General features: G+C 34.4%; 1 protein-coding gene across 1 annotated transcript; it reads right to left on the reverse strand.

The window, feature by feature from the left end:
• Positions 1–5,916: 5,916 nt before the first annotated feature.
• On the reverse strand, positions 5,917–8,856 carry LOC139869183 (uncharacterized). The gene is made up of 4 exons (XM_071857504.1): positions 7,932–8,856; positions 7,712–7,811; positions 6,725–7,627; positions 5,917–6,526 (listed from the first exon to the last, which is right to left on the reverse strand). The coding sequence occupies exons 1-4, from the start codon at positions 8,854–8,856 to the stop codon at positions 5,917–5,919; spliced, it is 2,538 nt and encodes an 845-aa protein (XP_071713605.1).
• Between the last annotated feature and the right edge of the window lie 5,267 nt (positions 8,857–14,123).

Genomic DNA, 14,123 nt, shown 5'->3' on the forward strand with positions numbered 1-14,123 from the left:
GGGCCCAAGAGGAGTGCCCGGGCTCTCGTTTTGCAATTCCGTGTAATCGTGATCCGTTTTAAGTGTCGTTTAGTCGTACCGAAGGCCCAGAACGCTAACCCGATCGTTAAACGCAACCAATCGCTTAATTTATTAAAAACCCAATAAATTAAATATTTTAAAAAGTTAATAATTAATAAAATTAATTATTAAAATAAACTCGAGCGTTTCGTTGCTCAAAAAGCTATTATCAAAATCGTATCGTTTTTATCGTATTTCATTATCCGAAATATTTATTTGAATTAATATCAACCCATATTAATTATTGTAACCCTCCGAAGATCAAGTATGCATTTATTACATATAAACACATAAAAGTTAAATAATTGCCGTTAAATAAACTAACGGAAGGTTAACGAAAGTAACGGAAAAATCAGGGTTGTTACATGACAGCTTTCCAACGACATGCATATCATATACCTTATCTCAGTCACATATGTAATAAATTCATAATTTATCATAAACTATCTAACGACAAAATTAAATATACAAGAATGCATAATCCTATATACTCGAGCACTAGTCAGGGATACATTATTAATATATAAAAGTTAAGTTATGAGTGCCCACGTATCAATATTGAGATTCAATATTGCAGGAAAGTACGTAGTCGCAACGGAGATGGTAAACACTAGATTGAACTCACAAGCATACCCCCGAACAATACCCATAACCTCCATAGCTATAACCCATAATTTCCTTAACTTTATCCCTCTCAAAAACCAATTTTGAAATCCGTTTTAAATCACTCGAGCAGCACTTCGTCGTAGTATTTTATGTATAAATAATAATAATACTACTAATAATAATACTAATACTAATAATAATAATAATAATAATAATAATAATATTAATATTAATAATTAATATTAATAATAATTATAATTATGATTTATATATAGAGAGTAGTACGAGAGATGAATGAATGAAACTGCATCCAATTTTGATCAAGCTTTATAGACTTGGCCTCTCCCACACTGCCATGCGATCGCATGGTTTTGTGGGCATCTTGCCATGCGATCGCATGGCTTGATGTTCCAGTTCATGTTCCTCCAAGTAAAACTGCCGACACTTGGTTTAAATTATATAATATATATTTATTTAATTTATATAATTAATTATATATTATATTATATTATATTCATACGCATAGTAAATTTGTAATTTTTGTTCCAATGGATCGTACGTTGTCACTCGACTTATGTCTCGGTTTCGGTTTCTCGAGTGTTAACTCGTACGCTGAGAAAACTAACACTTTACATTTAATGACTCGTACCCTTGTCACAACATAAACTTAGATTATTAATAAACTATATCACTAAAGATGTATCTTAATCCTTTGAGTGTTTTGGTCATTTGCTTCTATAATCGCCTCGTTATATATATAAAAGTATTATTTTAAATCGACACGTCTTATAACTAAATTAATATATATATATATATATATATATATATATATATATATATATATATATATATATATATATATATATATATATATATATATATATATATATATTAAAAATATAAACTTGTATATATCATAAGTAATGGAAATATTTATGTAATGATATAATATTTAGTTTTTCGAAACTAATTATATTTCAAAGTTCGTTTTAAATTTTGTTTAGAAAATATTATAACACGTATCGTTTATACTTTAAAACTTAATTCGGCGTAATTCATTTATGCGCCAACGTTTATCAAACGTCCTAGATGACATATCTAAATATCAATCGAATCAAGTGTTACTTAATTTGAAACTATATATATATCTTCAATATTCGTGAACACGTTTTAAATACACGTTGCAAGTTATCTACATATTAATCAACCAATATTCCATCTCACGTTATTTAATCAAAGACATCTTAAATAATCGAGTTCTATTATATCGTAAAGCATTTTCGTACATTCGAAACTAAATCAAATGATTATTATATAATTTAGTCTTCCACTAACCTATGTCTAATTCTCGATAATAGACACATTTGTTCTTACTCGTAAATCACTTTATCATTTCCCGAATATTGTTAAAATGGAAAAATTTCTCAAATCAAAGTGGACCTCTCAACAGAAACACGTAAATCATATCATAATGAATCTGATAACTCAATTATTTGGTATCATATTTTAATTCCGTCGGTAAATATGATCATGCAAAGTATTATACATCTAATACTTTGTTAACGTTTTCAAGTTATAATATATACACATATACATATATAATCATATCCGTTCACATAATGGTTCGTGAATCGTCGGTATTTGGTCGAGGTTAAATGAATGTATGAATACAGTTTACACTTCTTGAGATTCAACTTAAAAAACTTTGCTTATCGTGTCGGAATAATTTAAAGATCAAGTTTAAATTTGGTCGGAAATTTCTGGGTTGTCTCATTTTAGGTTTATTTGTTTCATTTCAACATACAAACGAATGTATATTATTGGATTAGTTTTTATACAGTTTTTATATTGATTTTAGTAAAGTAGGTTTATTTATTTGATATGGATTTATTAATGAGTGTATTATACAGTGATGAGTTTTAAATTATGTAGTCTGATTTGTTTTAATTATTTTGTCTATTATGAATGATTATTATTATTTTTTTCAATGCAAACAACTAATCATTGTTGATATAAATAAAAGTTAATACCGGTACTATTTTACACCCATTTCAATGAATTTGATTTGCCTTTAATTCTTTATCGTAAAATGTACGGTTCTTACGTTGGTAGTTGTCCCTGTTTCAATTTGAATCTTCGTTCGTATAATTTGTGTCTATTCATAGTGTTAGAATCGTTTATTTTGTCGGTTGATTTTAGTTTGCAGCTAGTGAGTGTTTAATGTTCATCGGTTGTGTTTGTAGTTTTGTAGTATACTATGTACTGTTTTTATCAATTAGTCACAATCATCCGCGGTATGAAAACAAATCATTTTAATCGGAACGAGACAGAATCTGATGTAGAATATTCAACTCATGCGAATTTTTCAAATCTAATACGCGATTTGTGTAACCGTCATAAAAGGTACATTCATCAGCCTCATTACAATCTCTATATTCTTAACCAGTTCATATAACCAAAAAGTTTTTAATAAGATTAATAGCTTTTGTGAATCATCTCCAATAACAACAAAACTATTGGAGAGAGTCTGAATCTGTTGTGATATCTTGATGATCACTTTGAAGGGCCCAAATTACTTCCAAAAGTAAGATTTAAGATCTGTCGTTGTCTAACTTTAATCTACTTTCTCTACATTTAGTTTTCAGAGTTGTAATCACTTGCATCCATAAATTTGCTTGAAAACAAAGGGACCAATGAGAACGCGACATGTGGCGCGAAAATCACATGTGATTGAAAAAAAAAAATCGAAAATTTTTTTTTTTAAATTTTTTTTTCAAATTTTTGTTTCCGAAAAAAAAATTTTCGAAATTTTTTTTTTCAAAAATCATATGTGATTATGCATGTCAATCACATGTGATTGTAAACCCAATCATATGTGATTGTAAACCCAATCACATGTGATTATGCATGGCAAATCCAATCACATGTGATTCTACAATTCAATCACATGTGATTGTGCAGTTAAATCACATGTGATTGTAAAAAAAATAAAAAAATTAAAAATTTTTTTTTTTTAAATTTCGAAAAAAATTTAAAAAATTTTTGAATTTTTTTTCAATCACATGTGATTTTCGCGACACATGTCGCGCTCTCATTGGTCCCTTGAATCTCAACTTAATTTATGGACTCAAATGAATATTTCTCTTAGTTTTCAAAATGGTAACAAGCTGTCTTATGAAAAATTGCAGGACCCTGCTAAAAAAAGAGTTAACGGAAGAGCTGTTGACATACAGTGACACTTTCAATAAAACATAGATTTTTTTGGGTTAAAAGAGATGTAACTAAAGAAGCTGGTTTGACTCAAACTTTTTCTCAAAGTTTGTTTGTGTTTATCAGATTTAACGTGTGATGACCTTTTGTAACTAAAAGTAAGTTGATTAGAATATGATATTGTGTTCAGGTGTTGCTTTCGATTACTTGGAATTAACTCTTTAGAGGATTGAAGGTCCATTTTACCTTGGAAAAATAAGATTTTGTGAGAGTGGAGTAGAACAGCGGAAGGATTCGTTGATTCGTTTACAATCACGTTGTAAACTGGAATTAATCGCGAACGCGGTTAACCAATATTTAAACTTCAAGAAAATTGAAGAATAAAGAAAGAAAACAAAGAATTTATTGATTAAAAGTTGAATGCAAATAACATAAACATATGTCATATATATAGGCACATAAAATCTTGTCGTACAAGATTTCTAATTAAATTTCCTAAAAACAAATAATTAAAGTTTCCTAATTTAAAAATTCTAGCATCAGATTACTACTTGCTCTTCAAGTAAAATTTTGCTACTTGCTCCTCAAGTTTTCATACCACGTCATTATCCCCTGCTTGAAAAGGACTCGTCCTCGAGTTCTCGATAGGGTAAAGAGGATCATCAGGAGAATGATAGTCAACCAAGTCGAAAATGTTGAAGGTGTTTGAGATAGCTAAATCTTCAGGCAAATCAACTACATATGCATTGTCATTGATTTTCTTGAGGATTCGACAAGGACCAAGTTTCTTCTTCTTTAACTTATTATACGTGCCAACTGGAAAACGCTATTTCCGTAAATGCACCATAACAAGATCACCTACATTAAACGTCTTGACTCAACGATATTTGTCTTTGTCTAACTTATATTTTGCATTAGAAGCTTCGAGTTTATGACGAACATCAGTTTGAACAGAGTCAATCATCTTCGCTAGATTCTCGGCTGCAATGCTATACCCGAGAATCTTTGGTAAAGGGACTAAATCCAAGGTATGATTTGGAGATTTTTGGTAGACTATGGAGAATGGTGTCTTACCAGTGGAACGGTTAACCATGTTGTTATAAGCAAATTCAGCTGGAGCAAGACACTGATCCCATTGTTTGGGGCGATCACTATATAGGCATCGAATGATGTTAACTATTGTTTTGTTCACTACTTCTGTTTGACCGTCTGTTTGAGGATGAAAGGAACTACTATACTGCAAATCGGTCTGGAAAAGTTTCCACAAAGTACGCCAAAAATGAGACAAGAATTTAGTGTCTCTATCAGAAGTAATTGTCTTAGGAACTCCATGTAAGCGAACGATCTCTTTGAAGAAGATACTAGCAATATGTGACGCATCAGAAGTTTTTTTGCATGGAAGGAAATGCGCCATTTTGGAAAAATGATCAACCGCAACAAAAACTGAATCATAAGTGCATTGTGTACGAAGTAGGCCTAATACAAAATCCATGGATATATCTTCCCATGGTACATCGGGAATAGGAAGAGGAGTATACAAGCCGGTGTTTTGAGACTGACCTTTATTGCTTTAGCTGATATAACACTTTTTGACAAATTTTTATACATCCCGCTTAAGTTGCGGCCAATGATATCGTTCCTCAACCAAAGTAATTGTCTTGTCTCGACCCAAATGACCACCAAGGCCCCCTCCGTGAAGCTCGTGAATTAAGTGCTCCCTAAGTGAACCTCGTGGTATACATAAACGATTCTTGAAAAATAAGAACCCGTCATGGACAAGATACAAACCACTCGGTGTACCGTTGGCAAGTTGTTGCCATATATCAGCCAAGTCATCATCAGAAGAGTAAAGATCTTTCAAAATATAAAACCCAATGACTTGAGAACCCATCGTGGTAAGTAATACCGCTCGGCTGCTCAATGCATCTGCTACTTTGTTCTGAACGCCAGCTTTGTGTTGGATGACAAAAGTAAATTGTTGCAAATACTCGATCCATCGTGCATGCATTCGATTAAGATTCTTTTGACTATTAAAATATTTTAATGCCTGATGATCGGTCTGAAGCATAAATTCTCGTCTTGTTCCCAATGTTTAATTGATCTCACTATGGAGTAGAATTCAAGTTCGTACGTGGTCCATTTTCTTCGAGCATCACTTAGCTTTTTGCTAAAGAATGCAATAGGCCGTTTTGCTTGTGAAAGTACTGCTCCAATACCTACAATTGAACCATCAGTCTCTAACTCAAATGGTTTATCAAAACTAGGTAAGATTAAAACAGGGGCTGTTGTGAGCTTGGCTTTTATTAATGAAAAGCTTTGTCCAGCAGCATCATTCCATTGAAAACACCCATTCTTTAAGCATTCAGTAATAGGAGCCATGATCGTGCTAAAGTCACGAATAAATCGTCGATAGAACGTTGCTAGCCCATGAAAACTCTGAACTTCGCTAATCGTTTGTGGTGTAGGCCAATCTAGTATTGCTTTTATCTTTTCATCATCAACATGGATTCCATCTGCACTAACCACAAACCCTAAGAAAAGTAGTTTGTCGGTCATGAAGCTACATTTTTTGAGGTTTACATATAGCTGATTATTTTTCAGTGCTTCAAGAACTTGTCGTAGCTGCTCTAAATGGTCATCGTCTGATGTGCTATAAATGAGGATGCCATCAAAGTAAACAACCACAAACTTACCAATAAATGGCTTCAAGACTTAATTCATTAGACGCATAAAAGTACTAGGGGCATTTGAAAGGCCAAATGGCATAACAAGCCACTCGTAAAGGCCCTCTTTCGTCTTAAAGGCAGTTTTACACTCGTCTCCTGGACGAATACGAAATTGATGGTACCCGCTGCGTAAATCAATCTTTGAGAATACACGAGACCCGTATAGCATATCCAGCATGTCGTCAAGTCGAGGGATCGGGAATCGATACTTGACTGTGATTTTATTTATTGCATGATTATCGATACACATACGCCACGTCTTATCATTCTTTGGTACTAGTAGTGCAGGAATCGCACACGGACTTTTACTTTCTTGTATAACACCTTTCTTGAGAAGTTCTTCAACCATATCTTGTAGGATAGCATGTTCTGTTGGGCTCATTTGATAATGAGGTTGATTTGGAATACTAGCCCCAGGTACAAAATCAATCTGGTGTTGAATATCCCTCAAAGGAGGAAAACCATCCGGTATATCGTCCGGCATAATACTCTCAAATTCGGATAATAAATGGTGAAGCTTCGGTGGCGTGTTCTTTATCGACATGTCGTTCCCTTTTATGAACACAGCGAAGATCGTTGGGGCATTTCTTACCTCGGCTAAGAATGCCTCTCGAGAACACAGCGTAATCTGTTTTTCCTTTTCTTTGGATGCTCTCGGGATACTACTGTTAGAATAAGGACACAATGTGAATTTGTGACCATCCTTGGAGAATGTATAAGTGTTTTCCTTCCCCTTGTGGATGACACCTAGATTAAATTGCCAAGGTCGTCCTAGCAAGACATGGCAAGCATCCATATCAACAATGTCAAAAACAATTGTGTCTTTGTACTTACCCATAGAAATCAGAACTTCACATTGCTCGGTCACTCGTACTTCTCCAACGGCTTTAATCCAGCCAATCTTGTATGGTGTTGGATGCTTTCGCGGTGTCAACTTAAGTCGTGTGACAATATCTCGTGAAATTATGTTTTCACTACCCCCACCATATATGATGACATTAACTATATCTTGATTAATTTTGCATCTGGTTCTAAAGATATTATGTCTTTAGGAGTCTTCAATTGTTTTAGGGGAAGCAAGCACCAATCTCCGCACAACATATGAGTACCCTTCGTCATCATGTTCTTCCCCTTCCTCGTTATCAACATCATTAGGACTGATAAAATATTCATTGTCTTCATGCTCGACGTCACTGATGTCGTCTCGTTCTGCAATATTAACTTTTTTTTATGCTCGGCAGTCATTTGAAGTATGCCCTAATTCTTGACATCGATAACAACGGTTCCCAACAGGCCGTGCATATGGGTTAGTAGCGGGTTTCTTGTTACCTTGTGTGGAGGTATTCGCGGTTGGGGTTCTATTCTTAACTTCATCAGTAGCTTTCGGGATTATTTTGGAAGAGCTAGTTTCGCCTCTAAAGTTATTTCTTTGATAGGAAGTCTTACTTAAGTCCGTTGTGTTGCGGTAAAAGGCATTCTTTTTACCCTGTTTGGAGATTGTTTTTTCTGCCTTAAGGGCCAATCTGATAGCTTCGTCAGTTGTCCATGTGGTCTGAAGAGAAACAATTGCTCGAATCTCAACTCGTAAACCGTTATTGAAACGAGCCACTTGTTGTGAATCAGATTCATTCAAATTATTTCGAGAAGCCAGTCTAAGAAATTCTTCAGAGTACTCGGTGACACTTCGAGAAAATTGTTTGCAGTTATGATAATTAGCAAAAAGTGTCTGTTCATAATCAATAGGAAGAAAACATGCAAACATCAACCTCTTCATCTTCCTCCAAGTGTGAACTGGTTGTTTTCGTTGGAAACGACGACCCATTTGAAGGTTGTCCCACCATGATAAGGCTGTGCCTTTAAGCTTGTAAGCAACATATTTGACTTGAGTCTCTTCCTTAATATCCATAAGCTCAAAGTATTTTTCAGTTTCGAAAACCCAATCAAGGAAACCTTTGATGTCTAGTGACCCGGAGAAAGTTGGGATGTCAGCTCTAATCTTGGGTAATCGATTTCCTTGTCGATTTGAGTTATCAACAACCACTTCTTCCTCCTCACTTGATGAAGAGTCATTGATATTATCAACTCCAATAGGATGACGATTTTGTGGTTGTCTTTCTTGGTTCCTGGGTTGAATATTAAGGTTCGCGATTGCTTCCAGAACTTGAGTATTTTGTTCAGCTTGTTGTTGTGCTTGTTGTTGCAACAGTAGTTGAATACCTCGTAGGGCTTCGAGTAGTGCGGTGTTGTCAGCCATTAATGAAGAGTAGTTGGCTAAGATCAGTAAATAACCAAAAGAAGACAAGTAGCAGCAGCAGAATAAGCCGAATAACTTAATAGAACAGTAACTTCTCTTCTTTGTTTTAAATTTTTTTTTTTAAGATAAAAGGAAACAAAAAATTAAAAAAAAATTAAAATTCGATGAACTAAACCTTGATGAACAGTACCGCCGATGAACAGTGCTGCCGATGAACAGTGCTGCGAATGAACAGTAACTTTTTTTTCTTCAGAATAACAGATGGGTGTTAAATCTGGGGTAAACCCTGATTTATGACTTTCGATAGAATTGATTCAAGATATCAATTTGGGAGAAACCCAGATTGATCGAACATGAATCTATTGCTAGTCTGATACCACCTGGAGTAGAACAGTGGAAGGATTCGTTGATTCGTTTACAATCACGTTGTAAACTGGAATTAATCGCGAACGCGGTTAACCAATATTTAAACTTCAAGAAAATTGAAGAATAAAGAAAGAAAACAAAGAATTTATTGATTAAAAGTTGAATGCAAATAACATAAACATATGTCTTATATATAGGCACATAAAATCTTGTCCTACAAGATTTCTAATTAAATTTCCTAAAAACAAATAATTAAAGTTTCCTAATTTAAAAATTCCAGCATCAGATTACTACTTGCTCTTCAAGTAAAATTTTGCTACTTGCTCCTCAAGTTTTCTTACCACATCAGAGAGTTTTCGTTTTTATACGTGAAATCAATAAATTAGTAGCACTAGTATTATTGGAGGCATTATTTAGTGAAATCTAAAAAAAATTATCGACAAATTTATATACAATTAAACTTTTTTTAGAACGGCAATATCGGCATCGAATCCTCTCATTTGCCGCCCACGCACCCGTTAGGAAGAAACTCCTCGCATCCATCGCGCAAAACGTACCCAGAATGCTTTAGGTTAACTGCTTGGCCCGTACAAAGTGAAGGATACTAGAGGTACAACCTTTGAAGAAAACTCCCCCCCCAGGAATTGAACATGCACCTATTTTTTCAAGGATACAGGCCCACAAACAACTGAGACTTTTTACCACTCAACCAATAGTTCGGTGGTTATATACAATTAAACTGTCATATATAATTTTCTTAAATTAGATCTCGTATGCGGATAACCAAATAGTTTAAAAGCAATTGTCCGTTTCATTAAAAACCAAAATTATGGAATAAGCAATTATCCATAACGCCAAGATAAGAATATGTCATACCATGTGATGCGGTACAAATATCACAAGTTATACAAAACAACATATTTATAGTTTTGAAAACCATCAACAATATCATTTTTAACACTTTCCCACAAATCAAAGGCATCACGTCTAAAAGTAGTACGACTTACTGGTTGATACCACGGTTGTATTCACGTCTTCATAATCTCCGTAAGCTTTTCATTGTCGAAGTTGAAAGGAAGCGCTTCCTGAATGACAAACTTTATAAAAGCGTCTCGAAACGCATCATTATCATATATAAAAACTCCACCATATGAACCAATAGTAGTTTGTGACGTATCTTGATTCACCGGTCTACAAGAACCTCAGATACGAGCCCTTAATGTAGAGTTAAAATTTGGCCTTAAGAAACTTCGTACATATCTTGCAACGAGCCTTTTCCGCCCATCATTCATAACGCATAATTCAAAATTAGACTAAATCTCTCGATTTCTGGTAATTGCATAAACGCCTGCAACATCAATGTTTGTGTACTTTCTTCGTGAAACGCTTCAAACAAAAGCGGAACCAAACTCATGACTGATCCATTATAGAATTTATAGCAAACAAAGAGATAACAGAGTATAAAATTAGAGATTATAAAGATATTTGAGAGTGTTTGTTGACGTGTTTTCATAAAAGTTCCATAAAAGTTCAAAAAAATGAAAACAATCGGCGATGAACGACATTGTGATCAGAAGGTTACATCCTTTAAAAATTAAGTTTTAACCGGAAAAAAACCGAAGATTTTTGAAATTAACTAAAACCGGTCTATCCAGTTCGATTTATTCAAAACCGGCCTATTTTTCAAAAGCAAAATGGGTTTTGTTTTTCTGTCAGTTTTTAAAAAACCGGCGGCGTGTCATGTGTGCACCTCTAAACCAATATGGGCCAAAATATTTTTTAACATTTAAAATACATGCTTCTTCAAAAAGTAAATGCTTCTTCAAAAAGTAAGTCCCATTCTGACTAAGCAGTTTCATAATGGCCTATCACCCACCTTTGGTTGCATTTACTCGCGAAATTTAAAATTTTTATTATAATATATAATATATAATATATATCCATTTTATGATGTGTAATTTACTATTATTAAATATGTTATAGGCTCCGTATAATACTCTGTGTTGGGAAATTACGGCCTCACTAATTTCCAACAAAAGCCCAATGAAAAACAGTCAAGAAATAAGAACAATCCACAACACAAGAATTTAACGTGGAAACTCCAAAACAGGAGAAAAACCACGGGCCTCCAAAGAGAGAAATACACTATATCACAAATTGTTTCAATAACATAGACGACTCTCTTAAGCCAACTACACTCTCCAAAGTAATACAACCCTCAAACAAGGGTAAGAAAGAAAGAAATAATCAAATACTTAAAGTGTATTGATTGGTGCAAGTTGGAATGATGTCCATGACCTCCTTTTATAACCAAGTCATTCACCTCCAACTTCTTCCTCCCACCGATGTGGGACAACATCATTTTATATTCAAAGAGGTTACACCTCTTTTCTTCCATCTACCAATGTGGGATAAGTAACCATGTCATTTTCTATAAAAAATAAACCATCAAATCTCCACCTTTTTAATAGAAAAAGATAACCATACTTCCACATTGCAAGAATAACCTGTTTCCTCGACGACAACTTCAAGATCCTCATCTCAATGCCGTTGACATTATCTCCCAAGAGACAAAACTTGCATCATCATCGAACATTATCAAGACCCGACAATCATAACTCTTAACAGAATTATCATACCCCACCATAAAGAGTATCACACTTAGACTATCACACTCCAAGCATTTCACCTCGGCACATGTTGTATAACCACCTGAATAGTTATGGTGCAACTTCCTGTTTGGCTTTCCCGAAAGTTCCATCAGCTACAACATCAGTTTCCACCACACACCTTGCATCAACACCAAACCAATGCCCATGTGCAATTGTGGAACCGCTAACGAACATTCCTTTATAGGGTGGCGCGGACACACCATGAGGATGACGTGACTTCAGAGGAATTCCTCACTCTCCGTAACAACGGAGACATCATCAGCGCCTTTGGAGCCATTTGCCGAATTAACTCCACCTGGACAATTAACCCTTACATGCCCAGTCTTTCTGCACCTTCAGCATACCAGATTCTTCCCGGAGTTTTTCTTCCGCCTATCTGAACACAACAGTACCGTACTTTCTGATGACGAGACCCCATTACCTTCCAGTCTTTTCTCCTCGGATAGGAGCTTGCTAGTAACGTCTTCAAACTTTAAAGTTTCCTTCCCATACATCAAAATAGGTTTCATGTGCTCATAGGACGATGACAAAGAAAATATCAGCCTCAAAGCTTTATCTTCATCTTCCATTTTAACTCCAATAGCCTCCAGTTTTGAAACAATACCATTAAGAATACTCAGATGATCTGAAATCTTTGAACCCCTATCCATACGCAAAGTATGAAGCTGTTCTTTAAGACACAACCGATTCAAGATGCCCTTGCTCTGGTACAACTGCTCCAACTTATCCCAAAGTTCCTTAGCCGTTGATAACCCGTGAACATTTGCAAGTACGTTCTTTGCAAGACACAAACGAATCGCACTTGCCGCCCTCAAATCCATATCATCCCATTATTCTTCATTGAACTTCTTGCTAGAATCACTGCCAGAAACAAAGGTGGGTTTACCTTTCAAAGCCTTGTTTAAACTGGATTGAATCAACACATCCTTGACTTGAACCTGCCACAAGCCAAAATTGATCCTCCCATCAAATTTCTCTACATCAAACCTCATTGGACTGAACTTCGACATCGTATCCGTATCCTAAGAACAAAACTTTCTCTGATTTTGCCCATGTTTTGACTGGCCGACAGATGTAGTGGAGTGGCGCACATGATCCGTTAAATTGGAAAATTCAACACCCGGTCCACTACAAACTCTTGACACCACTTACTCCGAATCAGAAAAAATATTGTCTAACCAGATACCCTATACGATCAATAAAACTCGTTTCTGATGTGGATGATCCACTCCCGTGGCAATCACAGAGCATACTCCGACTTCTATAACTGAGACCCCCGCCAAACCTGCCGCTCTGATACCAGTTTTTGGGAAATTACGACTTCACTAATTCCCAATAAACGCCCAATGAAAAACAGTAAAGAAATAAGAACAATCAACAACACAAGAATTTAACGTGGAAACTCCAAAACAGGAGAATAACCACAGGTCTCCAAAGAGAGAAATACACTATATCACAAATTGTTTCAATGACATAGACGACTCTCTTAAGCCAACTACACTCTCCAAAGTATTTAACTAATACAACTCTCAAACAAGAGTAAGAAAGAAAGAAATAATCAAATACTTAAAGTGTAATGATTGGTGCAAGTTGGAATGATGCCCATGACCTCCTTTTATAACCAAGTCATCCACCTCCAACTTCTTCCTCCCACCAATGTGGGGCAACATCATTTTATATTCAAAGAGGTTACACCTCTTTTCTTCCATCTACCAATGTGGGACAAATAACCATGTCATTTTCTATCAAAAATAAACCATCACTGTGTAGTACATTTCATTGTATTACCGTTTTTATCTAAAAATAGTAATAAATTTAATTTTAAATCCATTATTATACATCATAATTTCGTAACTATAAATCATAATAATCGCACGAATTAACAGATTACTAAATATTGAATTTTGAAAGTTTATAAATTTAATAAATTATATCAATTTGTTATTATTATACATACAATATAAAATATAATATCTATCTATCTATAGTCAATATTAAAATCCTATAATGATAATGTCATTATTAGACTAATTCTTTTGTTAAAAAAAATTAAAAAGAAAAAGAAAAAAATCTAAGCATGGTGGGTGATGTCATTAATCTAAATAATTTTGAATTAAAATTAAATCTTACTTCCTCCGTCCCATCTTAATGTTAATTTTTTAAAGTCCTTTTTGTCAGCTTTGACCGTAAATATTTTTATTTGTGTTATATAATATGTGATGAAAATTA

This window comes from Rutidosis leptorrhynchoides, chromosome 9 (assembly GCF_046630445.1).
Source record: "Rutidosis leptorrhynchoides isolate AG116_Rl617_1_P2 chromosome 9, CSIRO_AGI_Rlap_v1, whole genome shotgun sequence".
Classification (NCBI taxonomy): domain Eukaryota; kingdom Viridiplantae; phylum Streptophyta; class Magnoliopsida; order Asterales; family Asteraceae; genus Rutidosis; species Rutidosis leptorrhynchoides.